At 40.8% G+C, this 23,601-nt stretch overlaps 1 protein-coding gene across 2 annotated transcripts in view; it reads left to right on the top strand.

The window, feature by feature from the left end:
- Positions 1-3,193: 3,193 nt before the first annotated feature.
- Positions 3,194-23,601, top strand: part of grik2 (glutamate receptor, ionotropic, kainate 2) — a gene marked incomplete at both ends in the record, with an annotated part of 185,142 nt that continues 164,734 nt past the window's right edge. For both annotated transcript variants that reach the window (XM_083900835.1, XM_083900836.1), the window contains one exon: positions 3,194-3,311. In XM_083900835.1, coding sequence (XP_083756961.1) covers positions 3,194-3,311 — 118 coding nt within the window. The remainder of the gene's footprint in view (positions 3,312-23,601) is intronic.

Below are 23,601 nucleotides of genomic sequence, written 5' to 3'. Positions count from 1 at the left end.
GTACGGGTGGGTCCCCAGCTCATCCGGTGTGCCTTCCTCTCCCCACTCATCCACCCACCCACACACCCACATACAGTTCCTTTAAGCAGTGAGTCCTGCCGTCCGACAGGAGGCGTGTCTCCCCTACGGCCGGAGCGCAGCGCTACCAGATGCAAGTGCAGGGGAAGCGACACGGCCAAATCAACTTCTTTGTGCTGCTCTGGTGACTCTTCCCGGCTCCAGCTCTGCCTAAGGTACGCACAGTCTTTGCAACTTTACATTTATTGGCGTTTCATGTTCTCTCGTCGCGCTCCGTCTTGTTAGGAACAGATTAGATCCACTGAAACAGGCGCGAGAGATGAGCTTTTTTTCTTGTCGTTTCTCACCGGCAGAACGCGCAGGGGAAAACACCGTTACGCGCCAGATTGAAGTTTATCCGTGAGTTCACGGGCGTAGAGATGCGTTCAACATGTACACTTGGACCGCAAGAAAAATAAAAACACCTTAGAAATGGGCTCTGACTTGTGTTTAAAAAAACAACAACAAAAAAACCCGCAGGAGGGACGTGACCTCCCGTGTCTTTGCCCGACCTTTATGTGGAGACGCTTGTCACCTTCTTTTTTTGGGGGGGTTCCTCCTCCTCCCCCTCCTCCTCCTGAAAAGACCTATGCCTTTTCTGTTGTGGGTCTGAAACAAATTATAGGGGGTCGTTAAATGCCATTCGTGATCCGCTTTATGAATGATCCGTGGAGAACGTCTCGAGTTACCGGGGCTGCATGCATGGGAACCAGCGGAGACCAGCCGCGCATTTAAATCCCAGAGTTGACGAGCACATTGGCTTTAAATCAACTTTATCATCACACAGCTTTGCCCGGTGGAGGGACTCTCGGCTCAGTCTGTTTAAAAGCCCCTTTCAAATACACAAAGGGGCATTTGCTGAGCTGTGGATTTATCTGTAAAAAGAGCTGGGAATAAGAATATAAAAGACTTTATATGCACTACACTTGCAGCTGTGCGTTTTCTTTCTTTTCCCTTCTCACTTGCCAACATTTACAGATTCCTCTGTTCTGGTCGAACTGAAGCTTTGTGTTGGTAATATTTGTTAAAAGGCTGTTACTTCTTCGTGTGACCTCTGTGTGAATTAAATTACTGCCTGTCACTGTGCACACAGAGAAGCATATCTGGGGTGACATTTTTCCGTTTCTTTCATTAGTTCCATATTGGCTGAGGGAAACTGCTGTCAACCTCTGAAATCTGTGGATATTGTGAAATTAAAACACCAAAAGTGGTAGAAAAACGAGAAAGGTAAACTGCACATGTCAGATGTAGACACAATGTCAATGTCAAAATTACTTTAATAATAACACACATTTAACCTGTGCATAAAACTCAACTAATAGTAGATAGTCATTTTAGCTTCCAGAATATGATGGACAGATAAGATGGGTAAGGTGGTGGCCTCAATAAATGAATGTTGCTGTGGGAGCAAAGAAACGTGCTGAAATATTTAACCTTTGTGTGTAAGTTGTGTCACCATATGGATTTGGTCCAAACAGAAAGGCCTAGTAGTGAATTTGAGAAGGAACAGAGCAGAGGAAGCTTCAAAACAAAAAAGGGGGGAACTGTCTGTGGTGCTGAAACATTATTAACACAAACAAGCTGCTGTATTGTCGAGGCTCTGTCTGTGGTGCTGAAACACACTCAAGTGATTCCCATGTTTCCAGCACGGCGGCTCTCCGTGGCGTGAGCCTATAGTCGCTGTCCGTGGTGCTGACAGCTCCAAATGCTCGTTTATAACAGTCCAACAATGTGAAATCGTGCGTTTTTAACGTTAAGACGTTTGATATCACAAATCGCATAATATTAGTGGCCGAAAGAGAGGAATTATCCTCATTATTTTTTCACGTTATATTTATTGCTGTAAGATGACATTTGATCTCTTTTTTTTTTTTTTTTTTTTTTCTTTTAATGTGTTCCATGTCTAAATTATCTCGGCGTCCCTCCTGTCTAGCAACTAATAATTTGACTGACAACTCTCTATAAATCTTCAAATACCATGGGGATAATAACGCTTCAACGCTGGCTTATGCAAATGACGAGTAAAACCCACGTGGCTGTTAAAACGTAGTGGATTTATTTATTTGTAAATATAGCATATCCGAGGACATTGTTCAACCGGAATTTTTAATACATTAAATGAATTAATCCTTCTGACAATGCAAGGACCAGTACAACGTCGTTGATGTTGAGGATTTCCTATTTAACAGAGTTTCACTTTTAGGAAAAGTCGAAAACAAAAAGAAAAAAAGTAATAATTCCAGCGAGTGCTGAAATATAGCAGCAGCGAGCATGAGGCTATTCATCATGCTGAGTGCACAATGACAGGTTTGGTTCACGGAGCCCTCACGCGAATCCAAGCCTGAGTGACTACCATCAAAACTAGGCGATCCCTTAAAAAAATAGAGATTGGCTTTCACTGTATGTGGCTGTGCACGACGGCGGTCCGCTGCCAGACACGGCCACCGAGGGCAACCGGACTGAAGGGGGGAAAGAAACCAGAGAGCGGCGGCCGGGGACGCGAGATTGGGAGGCAAACTGGGAAGCATGGCAGTTTAGGCGGGCGCTATAGATCAGAGGGGCGAAGTGTGGTCAGCAGTAGCCGAGAGTCACGCTCGATCCAGTTCCTGCGCTCTCCTACTACTAGTGTTGGCACGACGTCAGATGCTGTGCGGCAGTGCAGCAGGAGGAGCTCGGGCTGCTGAGGCTGCCGACACCGCCGCTTTCACTTCACTCACGCTGGAGCTCCACAAACCTCCGCTCTCCCCTCCCCACCTCACCGCGCTCACCCAATCTCTGCCTGTGTCTTTCAATAGATGGATTCCTTCAAGCTCTGCCCTGCCTAACATGGATGCCCCACCACCTCCTCCACCACCACCTCCACCGTCATCTTCCTCAGCTGAGTCGGAGGGCTATTTCTTCTTGGCGCAGTGAGCTGGACACGCAGTGCTTTCCTTTTTTCTTTTTCTTTTTTCTTTTTGGTCAAATGGATGCGGGGAAACCGTTGGCCAGTCCGCCTGTGGTGATCATGCCGTGATCTTGCAGTCGCCCTGGTTCACTGTTCAAAGGGTGAAAGAAAATAAAGAACAAACATCTGGGGATTTACACCGATTCAGGGAATTAAAAAAAAAAAAATCCCGTGCACCACTCAAGCACAATGAAGATTGCCTCCTTGCTGATGTTTAGTGCGAGAACCAGGTGCACCGTCAGGCTTCTACTGCTGCTATTACAATGTGTGGGATATTCTCATGGGATGCCACATGTCCTGAGATTTGGTAAGTCGCCACTTCATCTTCTCATGCAGCCCCTAAAAAGTTTGACTGGTGTCTTTTCATTTCCACTAAACCATGCTGCTCTCATCACAACCTGTTGTAGAATAACTTTTTCCCCTCTCACTAGTGGGAAGAAAAATAGTTGAAGCTGCTTTTGTGAAAGTTTATGCCAGTGTTATAGGGGTTTGAATTGAGAGGCACACATCTGTAGGTGTGGGTGTGGATAACGTGGAGCTGGCACAGGCATGCACTACTACTACAATGCTGCCAAAAATAGAATCTAATATCTGAATGATCTATGAGTCCATGTGGAGGCAATAGCGGGCAGTGTAACTTGTTGCTATTGAGAAAGTTGAAATGGGTAAACGTTTGCAGATGCTGTGTGTGTGAGTGTGTGTGTGTTCACAGTCTGCTGGGAATGACGTGTTCTTGCAGTGTGTGTGTATTTTGATTCCAGCTGTGCTGTGTTGGCATTGGTGTGTTCCTACATTGATATTGTATAATAGATGTGTAAGAAAAGCAGAGACAGTTAAGTGTTATTGATCTGAACATCTTCACTTAGTGTTTCAATGAAGGGATACAATACAGAATTTATTATGCTATGCCCACATGTCTTGTCCATATTTTAGGAATCTGATGAATATTTTATTCTGTTCCGAGGGAATTTTTTTCTCATTTCACCCTTGTACATTTTTCCTGTGTGCACCTTTAGCAACAGAGCGCGTTTTCAGCCACACCATAATATGATGCTTTCACAGAAAAAAAAAAAAGGAAAAATCCCCACCCTATGTACAAGCGTCATTGTAAACGTCTCAGTTATCATTTCATACAAGACATAAGGCTCAGCGGGTTTGAATAACTCAGCATATTAATGCTGCTACCAGCTGCTGGCGTGAGGTGGAGGAACAGCCTCAACCTCAACTGTGTGACTTGACTTGCACAGTGTGGCTACAACCGCGGGCAAAGAGTAGGAGCAACTGCGCAGACATTGCATTATTTAATCATTAAATGTTAACAAATGTACCTCACCGTTTCGTGTACCCCACATCAAGAAAACACACAGATACGGAAATTCACAGCCCGCACACACAGATATTCACATCAACAGTTCCAAAAAATGTTATTTTGACGTGAATCGCTACATAAATATCACCAGTCACCATTAATTAAGTCCACAAAATCAATGTCATTAATTGATAAATGCAGATTAAAGAGGTGCAGATTGATTTTCCTGTGCTGTAAGGCTTTGAAACGGGTTGGGAGAGAAATGCATAGAACCTACAGCGTTTCCTGCTGGGTCAAAGTCACTTTACATAATGGAGTCCTGCAGTCCATTTGTATGGGGGAGCAGAGTTTGCCAACGGAGACAACCTGCGCTTCATTACATCCTGTTATTATGTTACATACGAGCATAAATGTAGCACACGTGCAAGAGTGGAGTTACATTTATTTTATGATTGATCGCAGAAGGTCAGCCCACAAGGCTAACAAGCTAATAGAGTAGTGTGGCATTATTTTTTCTTTAAACTGTTGGTCTCATTAAGATTAAAACATTTCAAGTGTGACATGGCCAAGCATGGATGCAGAGCTACACGCATACACAGGTGCACAGCAATCATTTTAAGGACAAATAAAAGCATTGCTATCACCAGTTAATGCCTAATTCCTAACCACAATTTGAATCTTAGCCCTCAACCAGTTCTTCATGAATAAATGTTCTACCCCATTAGAACCATGTTTTGGGAGTATAGTCCTAAAGAGGAAAACACACATTTGCACAGCATTTGGACTGAGGACAAGTCCTAACCCTCAAAAAGTCCTTTTGAGAGGACAGAACATGAAGACCTGCCAAAATATCCTCACTTTCTCCCAACATATCCACACATACACACACTAACAACATTTCAACACATCCCATTAAACAGCAAACATCTCAAAGTGCAAATCAATTCAAGGTGCATGGAGGAATATGATTATTATTATCAATTAAAACTCGGCAACCATTACATTTATGGTGCTTTTATGAGACCAGAGCCTGGAGTCTGTTCCCAAGTACACAGAGAACATCAAGGTCTTCATGTCCAGCGCAGTCTGAGTTTGAGGGACAGTGATCAGGATAATATCCTGTGACCTCAATCCATAAGTACCATCTTTAGGGGACAGGAAAAGCCAGTTAAATAAAATATCAGTTTCCCAGGAATTGCATTATATACTATATATATAAAAAATAGCAGTGACTTGCATGGACCATAAATTATTTATATTAAATTTAATTTCAACAAAAGCAAGCAGAGCATTTTTATGATTATTATTTATAATTAGATCAATGGATTATAAATAGACCATATGATCATATGAGGCACATCTTACACCTCCACATCTGCCATCAAAACTGAGCCACTTTTAACTCCACCAATTGAATTTTGACCTCACAAATGGGATTTATCCTTCTTCTGGAGCAGCTTTGACTGCACTTTAATGCAATAATGCCAACATTAAATCCCTGAATGTGTCCTGCAAAACAACATCAACAAAACGGTTCGGCTCGTCCTTTTATCTGAGGAAGAATAGTGCAACAATAATAGGTAGGATTTAAGGACAAGCAAAGAAGAAAAAAAACAGCTAGGAGTGAAACAAATGTTATTTTTAAATTAATCTCACCATTTTCTGCCTGTGTGTTTTTAAAGATTTACACTTCAACAGGCTGTTCTCGCAGGAAATATATATATATATATGTGTATATATATATGTATATATATATATATATATATATATATTTATATATATATTTATATATATATGTATATATATACACACACACACATATATATATATATATATATATATACACACATATACATTTACTACAAACCATGGAAAATATTTTTTATGTTCAATACAGCATGCTGTATTTACAGCATAAGTTTTTGACTTAAAAACATATGTTTAGAAGCATCACTGTTATGAGGACATGTTGGATGTGTCAAAGGTTTTGACCTGCAACCAGGCTCCTGGTGTCCACTCATATGTGCCGTGCTTTATCATCTATTTTCCTCTAAATGGGAAGAAAAAATTACAAAATTGACATCGTGTTTCAGTGAGGAATACCTGGAAACTTGCACTGAGGCACTAACTCCTCAGGAATCTTTTTTTTGTGGCATTGCAAATCAAGCAAGAAGGAGTCAGATTTTCCCATAGACTTCAATTAAAATTTAGTTCATTTTGCAACCAGTGGAGTCGCCCCCCTGGCGGCAATTGTATATTTTCTTCTTTCCAGGTTAGCTTCAAGCGGCAAACAGAAAAAACACATCCACTTTTAATATGGGGTCTTTGGTTTTAACAGTGTTATCAACTCATCCTTGTCTGTCCCTGCAGTAAAAGTTCAGGTCAGGTGACTGATTAGTAATTTTCTCTGTTGAAAAGCAAGCCTGACATGCTGACACTCACTGATAATAGAGAGCACAAACCTGATTTTTTTCTTGGCCTAGTTACAGATCGGCTGAAAACAATGATGGAACTCCCATGAACGTACGTACGAGCAGCTCTGTGACTATGCCTGCTCTGCTGTTATGTCCCGGAGCTTTTTAGTATAGCTGAACTGCAGACAAGTGAGGTCAGAAAATTGGACTTACAGTGTGGAAGAGAGGTTTTATTCAGGTTGACTTAACAGAAAACTAGAAATAATGTATCTTGCAAACAGACGACCTGAGCTGCTGGTGGAAAGCAGATGGATCGTCCTCCTTTAGAAAAGCATTAAGAAGAAGAAGTGTTCCAACCCAGGGAAATACAGGGGTTACATGCAGATGCTCACAGTGCTCACAGTGTCACAGACTCATGTCCGAAATTAATAATAGTTAGGAAGATTACCTCTTAAAAATGCATTCGTTTAAACTGGCATTTTATTGTCTCTGTGTTATCTGCAGAGCAGATACTGAAGTATGTGCATTGGCACTGGCTCCTGTGGTCGGCATTAGTATGAAGGTCACTGTGTAATGGGGTAGACAAGCTAAATGTTGCAGGTCAAGGCTAGAAAAACTCCCATCTTTAGAAAAGAACTCACTCTCGGTGAAGCCCGCCTGTCAATACGTGAACAGAAACGTTGACATTATCCTCCAGACTGCAGCTCCTGCTTCACCCAATGACTTGTAAATAAGGAGATTTGCAGAGAAAATGCGAAGCTGCTTGGAAACAATGAGCGGATCAACGCGCAATCGAGAGCATTAGGTATGAAATGGGAGGTGATAATCACTGCATCCTTCAGTGAACAAACTAATTTTCTTGGTAATCTTTTTATTTGTTTCCCAGTTTATCAGCACGCTGTAGTTGGTGAGAGAGGCATCTCGGAGATGTTATTGATAATAACACTCACAGCGAGCTGTAAATACAAAAAAGACACAAATTAGGATTAAGTTATTTTTGTACACACAATTAGTGTTCGTGAATTTGACCTCTGCATTTAACTCATCCTTTTTACACACCAGTAGTGAACACATACAAGCAGTGGGCAGCACTTTTCTGTACTCGGTGAGCAATGGGGATCGGATGTCTTGCTCAGGGGCACCCCAGACCTTGACCTGTCCTGGGATTTGAACCTGCGACCCTCCAGTTACAAGCCCAATTGCTTCTGTCCTCTTGGCAATGGGCTGTCATGAAAACAGACATACCAGGAAACTCTTGATGTGTATTAATGTACAATGTACAACTGATTGTAGACTCTTATAGAAATATCATGGCTACAACCCCATATTTAAAGATTTAATTACACAGGTCAACCACATCATAATAACACATTGCAACGACGTGGCTGATCTGTGTTTTTCTCATGTCTAGCCATTTTTTTAAACTATTTTTTCTTTGAAGTGTTGTTGTATGAGGTGAAATCTTGCGTTGACTGAGTACAGGTAACACATTTTTATTAAATGCATGAAAAAATTAGCTTAAAAACTGATGATGATTTCCTTTTCCGTCTTCTCTCGCTTAGTTGGTATGATGTATCGTACAATAACACGTGCACTCGGAGGGCGAACAATTCCCAACAAGAGAGTTTAAGTGACAGTATTAATTGTCACGTTTAATATTTGGACTGCTTCACTTGTTGCCCATTATGTTTACTGCCTGTGTTGTCACACTTCCTAAATTTGTGATGCCATGTGGGAGGTAACACAGCCTCCTTGTATTTCCATGACAGCTGTTCCATGACGGCAGACCGTGTTTACAGAAAATTCACGGCGACATTAATGCAACATTACTGTAACAATAAACAACCAAGTAGCCCACAGTAGTTATTAAATACTGAAAATATTTCCTTTTTGGGTAATAAATGAGATAAATGGTAATGAGAAACATGCGGGTCTTGCTGACTGCAGAGTGTGTGTGTGTGTGTGTGTGTGTGTTTGTGTGCGTGTGTGTGTTTGTGTGTGTGTGTGTGTGTGTGTGTGTGTGTGTGTGTGTGTGTGTGTGTTTGTGTGAGATGTTTGTTTCTGGATTGTGTGCGTTCCCCCCGTGGCAATGTATTGAAGAGCAGCGTTTCCAGCGAGCTGAAGCAGCACCACGCTCGTGAAGTGAAGTGAGAAATGAAAGCTTGAGCACAATCAATAGTCACAATGGCAGAAGTAATAATAACCATAATAATAAACAAGGAAATAAAGTCCGAATTGAGAAATTAAGCAGATTATGGCTTATGAATTGAACTCCAGTCAGAAAGGCTTTCATCAAAAGGAGACTGGGTAATTTTTTGGCACAAAAGGCTTTGCAATAAAGCTTGATAATAATATCAATCTCAAGCAGCATGTTCAAGATTTAACGGTGATAAAACAGAGGTGAAAAACAGGTGTACAAAAACTGAATCCTCTACAATTTTAGGACAATTAAAAACATTTGTTTTATACATAAAAAATGGACATTTGGTTTTCTGTTTGGAGTTTTTGCCATTTTACCGATGTCACCTAGAAGACGATAACTGCCATCAATCACATTGGTGTCCACTCACTCGTATATGCTGTGCTTTACGGTCTATTTTCTTGGGAGCACAATTTATAAAATCAATATATTCTATTGAAGAGAACCTGAAACTAGTGATTGAGCACATTAAGCCCCCAGGAAAATATATTTATTGATGTTACAAATCAAGTGAGACCCACAGACGTCCATTCAGACTTCGGTGCTGTTCTTGCATCCACTGGCGTTGCCCCCTGGTGGCCACACGCTGCTTTCTACGTACTTTAGTCAAGTACCGTCATCACAATATCTGGCTTAAATTGAAATTAACTAACCCAAAGTCCACAGTTTTGCTCAGAAACCTATCCGAATTAAGTTTCTACTACCTGTTAAAATCATCATCATGACCCAATAGACATCCATGAATAAAGTTGAGCAATTATTTAATTCAGACCACATGGAAGGAAAGTTAGCGAGCTTAATGACCCTCACCTCTGCTGGGATTTGTTTTACATCCCAATAATTTTTACTTCAAATGTTTAACTCTTCCTTTATCACAAATGCAGTACAGATGGAGGCTGGAATTATTGGATGAGCGTGAAAAAATAAAAACAAAAATAGCCCTCACTTATTTTTCTTCAGGATTTTAACACTCCAGCACTTAGTATGTGATGTTGCATTCGGTACATACTCAGTAAAGCCACCGCAGCAGAGTCAGATCCTTGTGTTCAAATACCTTATTTTCAGGTAATTTGTTTGCCAGCTCTCCTTCTCATCCCTACTTGAATTAGCAAGCAGAATTAGAGGAGGTGCTAGAGGTCAAGGTTATCGGAGCTATAGCGTTTATGCTGTCATTCCAATTAGAGGCTTACTGTTTGAACCACATCTGACCTCAATCAGAAAATACTAATCTGATCTGATGGAGACGTATTAAGGAGGATATTTAAATAATAATAATAATAATAATATATATATATATATATATATATATACATATATAGAATATACCTTTAATATGGAACTCCTCTTCAGAGTATGAATACTATGTATTTGATCCTTAAGTGTAATTCTCCAGCAGAAATTTGCAAATAACTAACATTTCATATCTTCTACACGTTGTAATATCTTCAAGACTAAAGAGTCAGTTGTTGAAGTGTCAGTTAAACATTAACATTTTCAGGGTGTAATTAGATTTTTCTTCTTTGTCAGTCCAAACTGCACCTGCATCATTCATGGCCACGAAAAACAACACACTCATTTGGACTCAAGTTCTCTGCCGTTCTCCTTCAAGTGCCTTTGTGTTCATTATGCTCTCTCTGCAGTGTAAATGTAGTTTATGTACTCTGCCATCAGCACTTCTTTCACCAGTAAGTGCTCTGCAGAAGAGTTCTTTCACTCAACAATTGTGTGGAACAATTTATCGTAAAACACGTGTCTGCATTTCTCTGTAATTCAATTAAAAGTAAACACCGTATATGCAAAGGCAACGGCTGCTTTACGACACCGAGATGAGGATATCAAGACGACCTTTATCTTTTGCCAAAGCTTTCAGGGTGTCATGCTGCAGTGATAGCGGAGTGATAAACCCAGACTAATTTCCAACAGCAATAAGGAATCATCTATATAAACTAATAAAATATAAAAACCCCCACTAGTGAAGCTGTAAGGGACTGAGCCTCATGACACAGGGAGTCAGGAAATCACAAGAGAACTAATGACATGATACACATGGACAACGACGTTATCACAACACAGTCATTCTGCAATAATCTATATGACCAGCAACCCTGCTGCTGTTCTGTCAAATCCCACCTATTCATTTTGCTGAATACAACTGAGATGGAATGAAAACCAAAAGCACCGGGCAGAAAAGGAACATTTTGATGGCAAAGCAGCAACCATAACGGCCATATAAGTTGGCCCATGTGGCAGTGCTGATAACACCTGTAATCATGATTCTTTCATTGTTCCCAAAGCTAAAATGAGAGCACAGGAACAAATGGTTTTAGCCCCGTGGAAGCTTTATTTTATTTAGTGTATATGTCTTAAGCAGAGATGATCATTTGTCCCCAGCCAGTTGCAGGAGTGGAGCTCATTCAAATCCAGCTAGTTCTTGGAAGTGTAAACATGGAGACTAAGGTGGAGCTGGGTCATACTCTCCATGTTCCATGTCGGCAGAAAGACGCTGCACATTTTTGCATGTGCATACCTGGCCACAGCTCCATTCATATTACAATACTATGTAACATTCCACACATGTTCTCGCCCTCATATTCCACTCCAGTAGCAGGGATTTCTCTCCAGTTGTACATCCTTCATTCTTTCAGTGATGGGTTATGTGATGACCAGGGAAGACATTTCATAATTAAAGTACAAGTTTGCATGGTAGAAATAATAAAAATGATAATGCCTTTGATGGAAAGACAGAGGGAGTGTATATGACTCAGAGACCTGCTTTCAGCCAGCAGGCATGTTTGCTGAGACGGAATGAAGTTCCTCTCTCTCACAGAATGGCAACAGTCGTTGTATCATCCTTCACTGCAGGTAAGTCAAGCATATAATGTGTCAGTGACACTTTTTATGCCCTTGGCAGCAGGCCCCCACATCCAGCCACGGCGGTGGTGTCGGCACTTCCCTTTACCTGTCCGTCCAATTTAAGATGATTCCCCTTTGCACACAGCGGCTTTATTGCTCTCACTTAAAGAGATGCAGAGTGCAGAGCTCGTGCAATAAAGCAACAAAGGAGAGCGTTTCACATATATCCACTTGTTTATTTTAGTGGTTTATTTTGAAGCGGTTGGCCTTGTTGGCCTAGTTAAAGTTATTAAATATGTCTTTACAGTGAAAGGTTTTTCTTTTTCCTTTCTTCCCATATTTTGCCTACTCTCCTCTTTTGAAGAGTTGACCAACTGACGAAAACTGCGTAACGTGGTCGAACAGTGATACGTGGACCTGTGAATGAAGATTGCGATGTCAGGCTGTTGTTTTGGAGTGGAGGGGGAGCACTGGGCTGAGTCAGAAGAGCAAATTAAAATTTGACTTATGGCCCAGAGGAGATTCCCCTGAACACTGAATGCATTTGGTGTTGTGATTTCCATTCATGACTTTGTAATCAGTCAAACTGAACTTCACACACCACAGTTGTGAAGGCATCCAAGCGCTTTTATGTACTGGGGTTTTTAATTTTCGATGTATTGTTACTTTATAACATTATTTGTGTTTTATTGGACTGTGAGTCCGAGCTGTTATAACATCGCTCGTTGATGGACGGTATCAAATACAGGGTGTCTGAATTGTGTGGGACACATTCTCTCATATGTGTGAACATGAATATGTCCCTAAAGACAGCCTACTCAGCTGATACCATCTGACCTGCTGCACTGTCACGGTGTCGTTGAATCAAAAGCAAAAATTAACTCTTCTCAGGACCCATACATTGAGTTATTAAATAACAATATGGAGATTGTCTCAATATTTACACTGTCATGCCTCTACACATCCGTGGCAACCATGGCTGTAAGCATTGTGCATTTTTGGTTATCTGTCTAAATGAACACTTTTGATCACGGATCTGAGACTAGTTTGACATTAAACGCTGGAACATGTGTTAAGATAAGATAAGATAACATAGTCCTTTATTAGTCCCACAATTGGGAAAATGTGGGTTGTATGCGAGAAACAACAACACTACAAACAGTATAGAGGTTATCTTTCCACCAGACGTTACGAAAATAGGTTCCTGATATGATATGGCTGAAATTTGTTTTGAGGGAAGATAAGTCCAAAAGATTTGTAATATTCCAGCGGTCAACAGGCAATCACAGCGTATTCTCCCATATTCAAAATATCCCTTATATTAAAGAGAAAGTGTGCACCATGTAGAAAAGGAAATGAATCACGGCACTGCTCTGGAAGTTGTTCTAATTTCCTCTCTGCCATTTTCACTCCGTATCTGTGCTTCTGGTTTCACAAGGCATGGGGAAAATGAAATGTTTTTTTATTCAAATGACTTTATTTGCCGTTTTGCGCTGTCAGTCTGAATGATCAGCTTTCCTAAATTGAGTTTAGCAGTGGTGTCTTTGTGAGCATCACACTGTGTCTTGGGCCACAGCCAACACACCACTGGTAAATATATCTAAAAAGCACGAGGGCTGCTTAAATTATTCATATTTCTCTCACAACTGGTTTGTAGCAACTTAAACCTATCTTAAGCTGGCAAAATCAGTTACATGGATAAAATATTATGTACACTGTATCATTTCACATTTTGCAGGGCGACAGAGGGAGTGGGAGTTTGTGAGCTGTTGTACTTGGTCACTGTAGTTTGTAGAGCTGCAACTAACGATTATTTTCGTAATCGATTAATCTGTCAATTATTTTCTCGATTAATCGATGAATCGGTTGGTCCATAAAATGTCAGAAAATGTTAAAAAAAACATTGATCGGTGTTTGTCAAACCTGGAAATGACGATGATCTTGAATGTCTTGTTTTGTCCACAAACCAAAATGATTCAATTTTAATTATTTCTTTGTTATGTGGAGCAAAGACTAAGAAAATATACACATTTAAGAAGCTGAAACAATCAGAAATCTTGTTTTAATCATGAAAAAAGCTTCAAACTGATTAATCGTTTATCAAAATAGTTGGCGATTAATTGAGTTATCGATGAATAATCGATTAATCGATTAATCGTTTCAGCTCTAGTAGTTTGTGATCGTAGATCAGATCGATATCCAGTATATGGCAATATGACATGAATGAGAATGGTCCTATCAGAATCCATACAGCTTTTGGTTTACATGCATGTTTTGAGTGTTGACGTCATTGACCTGCAACGTCGCAGCGTGGCAAAATCAAACAAGGTAGGGAAATGTTGGTCTCTCTATGGGGGCATTTTCTTCCAGATTATGTTTTTTTTTATGTTATGTATCACAGTAGTGAAGAAGTTTGCCCAGCCACTGGGGAGCCTCATCCTAGTGTGCACTTAGTGCCAGTTCCAAGCCCAGATAGATGCGGGGAGGAAGGGCATCCAGCATCCGGAGAACAAGTCATTGATGTGAAATGCAGGTGAGGGAAAGACTGTGTTGTGTTGCATTTTGCCAAACATGTGGATACAATTAGTGGAGTGTAAGATGCTGACTAAGGCTGAGCTGGAGGTGACTTGCTCTGTGGACAAACACTGATGGAGACACTCTGTTCCGGAGGAACCGAGACACTCTGAGGACATAAGTGGTCAGATCCATTCCCGGTATCATGGTGGCAGTAATACAAGCCAGGACCTCTCATGACACCGCGTCCTCTGTTCTTATGGCTCCATCCTTGAGGTTTGTCCTACACTTCAGTCGCTGTAGACTAAGAGCTGCATCCTGGTGCCACAATGACTCGGTGTGCACTTAAGAGGCTACGGGAAATTACATTTTCTCCATGTTCTGTTTTGCCTGATTCAGAGTCACCTCTGCGAAATGGTGACCCTGACGATCATGACTTTCTAATTTACGCAAGAGCTTTAAGAGACTCATTAAAAACATTAAAAACCTCTCGACAAACACAAACATTGTGTGTCTACACGGAACGTGTTCATGCACAGAATTAACTTGTAGGGCACTGGTGTTTTGGTAGCACTTAAAGGCCAACAAACAATAACTGCAATTCCTGTAAAATGGAGGAAAATACAGTAGATCATATTATAAGAGCAGCCTTCAGACTGTGCACATGAGCATTGAGTGCCAGTAAAATGTGAGCCGTTACACGGCCAGCGTTGACAGATGGATTGATTAAAATGGGAGTGTATCTGTTCCATTAGACAAGCGTGAGACAGGCGAGTGAAGAATGTGTCTTTGTGTCACTTTGCATGACCAGTGATCCTCCATAGAGCAGACGTTGAGGCAATATTACAATGTCAGACTGTAACCTCCTTTACAGATGACATATTGGCAGCATCGTGATATTGTGAAGGATTAAAATTAGGTTTTTATAAAATGGGAAATGCAATTTTAATCCCTTACATGCATGAGAAATGCATAACTGTCAACACAAACGGTGTCACCTCTTCAGCACCTTGGCAGTAACAGTGAGGGAGTATATAGTTGAGATTAGATGTAATATGGTCAGGAACTAACTGGCTCCAGTTTAGGTTAGGGGTGAAGTTTTTGGTTAGGCTGTTCAAATAATTGGGATGGTTGCAATAGCTAATTTCAGTTTGACTTGGCTTCCTCACAAACTTCTTTTGCTCTTGGCGGTATCAGTGGAATGGTCCAGCCTTTTATACCAGGCTAAAATGTCTCGACATGGTCACGGTCTGCAAATAATGAATTCTGATGTCTTTGACTCCACTAATAGGTCAGCATTTGTGATCTTCTCAGAGCCTCTGGTTTGGCCCCAATCATTACCTTATTTGAAAGGGGAACATCTGAAAATGGTGTTCGACACAAGCCATAATTAAGTAATTAAACTTCTGTTAAAGTGGACTTAAATGGTCATCAAAGGTTATGGCAGGAACCTGTGTTAGATGTGAATGCTCAGTGATAATCCTCATTCCCCTGGTGGATCTGTTTGATTTCATGTCATACAAAGATAACAACAACAACAATTCTGGCCGAAATGTGACACTTCTCCTTTAAAGCTGGGGAAAGGCAACACAACATCGACATTTATTGATTAATATTTCCATAATTACCTCTCAGCATAATGTAAATCAATTGATCTGAGAGAGAGAGAGAGAGAGAGATTTCCGCATGACCTCGAGGCTCTGTTTCTAGCCTTGGGGACATCTGGCCCATGATGGGAGACTTTGACCAATCACCGGGCAGATCACAGACAGAGGGGGCGCTGCTGCATGTGCACCCTTTGGCAGAAGGGTTACTGGAAGAGCCTATAGGACAGAGAGCCTGTGTGCCAAAACATTAGCTTTTAAATAAGTCATAAAAGCACAATTGTGCTGAATGCATACTGAGCTGAAAACACAGTTTCCTGTGAAAATACCTGCACACACCCACACAATTGTGAGCATACATCAGTACACGCGGATGTTTTGTGCAGCCGTGTGTAAATCATTTGAAAGTCTAAGTTAAACAGATGTCTTTTTTCCTCACGCTACTCGGAGACAGGTGTACGGAGACCGGCGCTGTATATATATAGTAAGTAAATGTCTCTGACTAAGAATGGCAGAGAAGCCTCCCAGTCAATAACTCATTTGGAAGGGGTTATGAATTGGAATGATCTTGCTGAGGGGAAGGTAGCCCGTATCCTGCCTCAGGTTGCTGGAAGAAACTGGAATAATCATAATCCTCCAGGAAAATCGATGACAGAATGCAGCGCCACGGGGACAAATACCAGCACAGGCTCTCCCTCTCTGCACCGCACAACTCTTATCCGTCAATCGGCTGAATTTCTGCTGATACACCATAAATCCAATTCCCTAAAATGTCATATTAAAATTTCAGGCCCTTTAGATAGGCTTGTGGATGGAGAGTGACGGCTTCCCCTCTCCCAGGGGCTGGGATTATATGTCAATAATGTCCTCAGTGCCAGCGAGTGCCTTTCATTAGCTTGTATTTAGATTGAAGTGTCATCCATACGAGAGCTGCCGCATCTCTAAGTGTCTCCCGCTCTCTCTCGCTCTCTCTCGCTCTCTCTCGCTCTCTCTCACTCTCTCTCGCTCTCTCCATGTGTGTGTGTGTGTGTGTGTGTGCTGTTCATACAACAGTCAGGCTCTGTCACAGTCCTCAGCCTTTAAAGACTCATCGGTCTGATAAATTAGCAGCATGATGCGAAAGGAAGGCGCTCTGGACCAGATGCACCCAGAAAGTGGCGCTGTGCAAATTTGCACTGCGGTTTTCAACGGCAATGCATATATTCATTGTCTGATTTACTTAGACAAGTGCTCGCTGCACAGTCAGCTCATTGGACTAATGAGATTATTGCAACATTCTTTTTCACTGAAGCAATCAATTAAAAAAAAAAGAAAAGGCAACTGTGGTGTTTGACTGGTAACAAAACAGGTCATCTTACCCTCTATTTATTTCTTAACATCTGATACATAGGTTTAAAGGGGATTTTATGTATAAAGCTCAAAGTTTGTATTCATGGACTTCTTGTTAAACAATTTAAGTAATTATTTAGGATTTTGCTGATGAAACTTGTTGGACAGGTGGATTTTCAGATTCACGTTTTGGATTTCAGTTGTTTTTGCTGTGTAATTCTTCCCTTGCAACTTCCTACTTTTGTGTATTTTGTCCCTGTTGCCATTGTAACCTTTGTCTCTCAGGTTGTGTCTGGAATCTTTTGTTGGATTTTTCTGTTGTTACCGCCGCCAAGGAGGTTATGTTTTCGCCCGAGTTTGTTTGTTTGTCTGTCTGTTAGTTAGCAACATAACTCGAAAAAGTCACAGATGGATTTGAATGTTATTTTACGAAATGTCCGCAATGGGACCAGGGACAAGAGAACAAATTTTGTGCGTGATCCTTAGACGCTATCACTTGTTACAACACTCGCTGTCTGACCCAGGCGCATGGGCAGGGTGTATTTTGTAAGCACTGTGCCTACAACTTTTTCACAGCAACTTTTTTTATCCGTTGCCAACATATCAATGCTAAGAGTAGATATTCAAAGCCCAAAGTTCAAAGGGGCGCTGAGCTGCCTTGGTGGAGGTCTGCACTCTCCGAGTGCTTTTCTAGTTTTAGATGTCTTATTTGAAATTTGACTTCCCCTGGTTTCAGCCCTTGTTTATCTCCCTGCAAATATGTTTTAATCAAGACTTCAGCCGCTCTATAACCCTACACTGCTGTCCTGTTTTTATTGAAAAATTACCAACTAAATGTTTGGGACAGGTTTGCTGCTTTTAAGCACAAGAAAATAGGCAGTAAAAAAAAACAGTACAACATTGGAATCATTTTCCACAGGCTATAAGGCATGAGGGCTCTCTAAACATTAATAAACTTCAGGAAAAAACACACCCAAAACATTTTAATATGGCTTTTAATCCATGTAATACAATGGATTTTAACGTTCACGTATTTTCTTATTATTAATGTTTAATACTGTTTTGTAATTTTGGCTCTCTGGTTTAATTCCACTGTGAAGCCCTTTTTGCTAAATATTGTGTATGAATAGTTTCGTGGTATTGTGGAAAAATTATTGTTATTATTCGTCATCAAATAATGACAATATAAACTTTTGGATTAATATGTAATTTGTAATACATTTGGGGGGGGGATTAAAAATGTTTAAACAACTCAGGCACAGAATGTACATAATGGCACCGTCAAAGGAAAGAGAGGGACGGAGACGATGAGAGTGAGACTCAGACTGAGAACAGGTGGAGCTGGAGATGTCGTTGATATGGATATTAATTCCGAGATAAATGGAGCCCTCCTGTGTGGTCATCTTTCCCCTGCAGCTGACGGAGCCCAAAGCACAGTGCCATGTTTTTTCCTGGGTCAGTGGAGCATTTGGTGTATGTTTCCCTCGAGGTCGCTCCCTCTGTTTATGTCATATCTGGGTTACAGGTCAAAAAACACAGACCACTGTGTCTGTCCAAAGTTGCTTTGGTGCTTGATCGGGCAGAAACTGGCCCCACGGTGTGAGTTTATATCTCATTACTCTAAAAATGTTAGCAAAAAGGACTCGGCTGTTAAATAGTTTCCACTTTGTCAATAACTGAGTTTGCCTGTGGTCGCCCATTTTGTGGATTAAATATATACTCTTAGAGTTACTCTTCGATATTGTTTGGAGAGACATTAATGTTGGGGTTCACAGGAATTGATCAATAATTCAATTATAACGTTTCAACTTGATGCAAATAAAGTGACCTGAGGGAGAATTATACTTCTGTACAACTGCAAAACAACCTGAAATAAGGACAGATAATAAAGAGAGATAGAGAATAAACACAATCAAACACACATCTACTTCAATCTGTGGTCATTCGGTGAGAAGGACTCAGGACAGAGATCCTCTTTACCCCAAAAATGTTAATATTTAACAACGAGACTCAAAAACTCAAGCATTTTATTTCCTTGCATTTTTCTCCCTATGAAAGCTGACACGAAAAACAACTTGTTACGATTCAGTTTAGGACCCAAGACGTGGCAGTTTGAACCGTTTATTCGAAAAGGTTCAACAAACGTGAATGAAATGAACAAGGTTTTTTCAGGAGAGCCACGGCGTTACCACCAAGTGGTCTGTTACGATCTGGCGATGAGTGACTGCAGCACCAGGAAATATGTAGGCTGAGCTGATGAGTGGATTGGGAGCAGGTGTGCTCCCACCACAGGTGAGCTGATTGCATGCTGGAGGTGGAAGCAGGAGGGAAGGCACAATTATCATTATTAACCCTTTAAGCCTCAAAATGTCAGTCTTCTTTTTTTTGTGCTAATTTTAACCATAAAAGGGCCAAACGATTGTCCTGTAAGTGCTTTTGCCCATTTTTCCAGATAACTTTCAATACCTGGCAGTTATTTACAATTGACTGCATGTTTAAATAATGCATTAACAATTTAAAATGAAGAAAAGCAAAAGGTTTTATTGAGAAAAAAATACTGTAGTTAACAGTGTGAACAGCAGATTTTGCATGTTAAATTTGAATAGTATAATACCGATTTAAAATAACATTTGTTTGGGTCTTTGGGCCAATTCCAATTCCTATCTTAACCCTCAATCTTATTTTGTCACTTAAAAATGGGACACCCCTTAAATGCAGTTACGTCTTCAGACTGTGGGGGGCAGAATAATGCGAAAGCTGCGTCCAGTCTGTCAACTCCAAAAAAGAAGAAGACACATTTATGATTATTTATTACGATCCGTTTGTCAGTCAAGTTATTAGGTTGTCAGTTAGTTATAAGATGATACTCATACAAATACCACAACCACGGTCATATTCAGCTGACAGTTACCACACACCACGGCTTATTGAAAAGTAAATGATAGCAAACGATCGCTTGTCCGCACCGGCCGGCTATTGACAAAGGATCGTAGAATATAAATAAATGTTACGCAACAATGACGTAAGTAATCCATAATATGGGCCTAAACCACGATAATACAATGGTTTTCATAATTTTTATGTCTCTATTAACAAAGAAAATACTTAATTTGTAGCGCACTCATTTCACTGCTTTTCGGCGCCATCTTTGTTATGTCAAAACACGCAATGCATTCTGGGTTGCCCTTGCTCCCAAGGGTGGTCTTAGAAATTCTCAACATTGAGGGCGATACAGCCCTTAAACTTGCCCCTAAACTTAATTTTTCTGAGAATCAGGACAGCACTTGCACTAGCGGGAGCGTGCATTTTTTAGTTTGAGGGTTAAGATTGAGAGTTAAGCAATGTCCAAAAACGGGTCAAAAAATCGTAAACGTAGGTGTTTTCCCAACTCTTTCCTCTCTAGTGACAAAGACGCTGATTCTATTGCGTCTTGCAACAGTGCGAGTGAAATCTATATATATTATAATATATAATATATTGGTAATAACCATAGGCTTTGACTTGCAACTTCTCAGCTTTCAGAATGGTGGTTTGTTCCGATGTCACAAACTGTTGTGTAATTATGGTAATCCAAAGTGTCGTCTACGATACGCTTGGGGTTAAAGGGTTAAACTTTATTTTTGAGATCAGAGTCTCATTTACAAGTGAGACCGACGCAAGTATCATGTGTCAAAGTGGCTGCACCTGAGTGTTGCAGTCACAGAAACACAGAAATACTTTCTTCGAGAGTGCGTCTTCTGACTGTATGAAACTTCAGGCATTTCTTGGAAGTGCTGCCACATAATAGGATCACGAGTTGTGGGTTGTTTTTTTTGTTATCTTATCATTGTGTCTTTTTCTTTCTTTTTTTTTCTCTCCAGGTTTCCCCTTTTGAACTGTGATTTTCTTGATCTGTCCTTTGTGAAATCTGAGGGGAAATCTGTGCATCTCAAACACCCCCCGCTGGCTCAGTGTAACTCCTGATTGCTTGCTATGCTTTTGATTTTCACCAAGTGTGTGTTTGCGCGTGTGTTTTCATGTATAGGATTGCGGCAGCAATGGGAGGGGAGCCTTTTGATTTCCCCAGACGTCTTGGTCAGGCCTCATCGCTTTCACAGAGCAATTTCTACTTAAAGAGGAGAGGAAAGTGGGGGGAGGGAAAGTGCTGAAAGAAGTGTGTGTGTGTGTGTGTTAGAGAGGGGGGGTTAGACGGGATGCTGGTCAGCTGGGGAAAATTTGCAGAAAGATATGAAGATTCTTTAGAGAGGAGGAAGCAAATAAATAAAGGATGTTTCCTTTGAATTAAACATGGCAGTAAATGGCAGTGGGGATAGGGCCCTCACAGTTCATTTGAGCTGGACAACACAACACTGTGTGTGACGCTCTACTTTTCTTTCAATCAAGTCTTTAATTCATGCCTTCGCACTGTGTTGGATCCACTCTTTGAAGCGCAAAAGAACCTTAAATATGCATTTTCTTTTTTAAACCTAGGTGTCTCATTTATTTCTGTTAAGCAATTATGATTTATTTTGACAAACTATAGCAACTTGGATCGCGTGTCATTTTTTACTCTCCACACTAAATTAATGATCCTACTAATTGGGTTTATAGCCAATATGAAACAGTAAATGTGTCTAAGTCTTTGTAAATTATACTTTTTCTGCCAAAATGTCTGGCTTTGCTCAATAATATTTGCTCACAGCAGCTATTATGGCATTTATGGAATATTTATATTATTCTAGGATAATTTGCTTCAAGTTTTAGAGGATCATTGTCTTGACAGAAAAAAAAATCCCAACTCATATGACTGGACGTATGCACTGCGATGTGTTCATATGTTTAAAGCTCACATAGAGTGGTCCTGTTGCACATATATGTTAGTTATGGAGGTCTACTTACATACATTAACTTGTTTTTATGGTCAAAAACCTCCTAGTTGCTGTAAACAAGCGGATAGAAATCCTCTTTTCTAACGCTGTGCTGAGCCGCGATATTTCAGACATAAATCTCACACCCAGAAGACAGAGTGTGTTGTGATTGGCCAGCCAGCATAGAGCCTTCCCAACTGTCTTGTGATTGGCCAATATCAGGAAGTAACATATTCAGCACACCCGCTCTCAGAAGCACAGCTCCCCCCTCTGGATCGGTGGATGCACTGCTCCTCATTATCAAAACATTGTTTTAACAGTGTTTAAAAATAGCTTCTTCACGACTCCCCGCCGCAGTCCCTTTTATGACTTTGACCCAGAGTCAGAAGACACTGTGGCTCGTAAAACACCTCCACAACAGATGTTATTCTTCTTCTGCGGTTCAATGTACGTAACCGGATGTACCCGGACTAGTGCCCGGAGCAGGAGGATCTGCTGTTCAGGAGAACCGCTGTTTATGTAACCGGACCGGGTTTTTTCAGAGATCTCGCTGAGCCTGAGCTGACAATAAAACACAGCGTTCTCAGCAGTGGGTGAACTGTTTGTTTCGAAACATCAGGGCTTCGTAAACAAGGTAATGACGCAGATACACACTAAAAAACATCGTTAATTGGAACTTCCGGACTAGGTCCGCAAAAACAAATAAAAAAGCAGACTTTCATTAACCTTCACCCACATGTTTTTATCACCATAACCAAGTTGAAGAAACCGCTTTCTGATCGTGATATGTAAAGCAATTTTTTCAAAAGACATGGTTGGTTATTTATTCATATGATTCACCTTTATTAACTAAGGGAGACCTGACCAAGAGGCACACAAGTAAAATAAAAGACATAAATACATACACGACATGATAAAATCACGTCCATCTTGTGAGGTTCATACAGGACATTTTTGGACATGAATGTACACTGACGTTGTGCGTATTTGTCCTTATATTCATCCTTACTTATACTTTTCTTCAAACATAACCAAACAAATACACTTTTTATGTAATTTAACCTTCTGTAAATGACCACAAAGCAGTCACTTTCACCTCAGTCTCAGGTCGTGTGGAGGTGCATTTGTCCTTCCCTGACTTTTGACCGATCTCATTCTCTTTGCTGCTGAAAAACACACACACAGAGAAAGAGAGAGAGAGAGGTGGTATTAACCAAGTGATGAGCTGTATTTGTAGTCAAGAAAAACAAGTTGAATTTCTTGTCTCATCAGACCAGTGAATCTTCTTTTTCATTTTCTCAGAGTCCTTTAAATGTCATTTGGCAAAAAACCCAAGCAGTCTGTCAGATGCCTTTTATTCAAAGGTCTCTCTGCCATATAAATCTGATTGATGAAGTGCTGCTGAGATGCTCGTCCTTCAGGCACAGTCTGCCATCTCTCCAGAGGACTTCTGTTTCTCTGTTTGGGAGAAATCACCGTTCTCATTCACCTTCTTGACCGAGGCCAGGATGTTTCTTCGATGAGGCT

This window comes from Microchirus variegatus (assembly GCF_963457635.1).
Source record: "Microchirus variegatus genome assembly, chromosome: 1".
NCBI classification, from domain to species: Eukaryota; Metazoa; Chordata; class Actinopteri; order Pleuronectiformes; family Soleidae; genus Microchirus; species Microchirus variegatus.
This window is presented reverse-complemented; position numbering and strand designations above follow the sequence as displayed.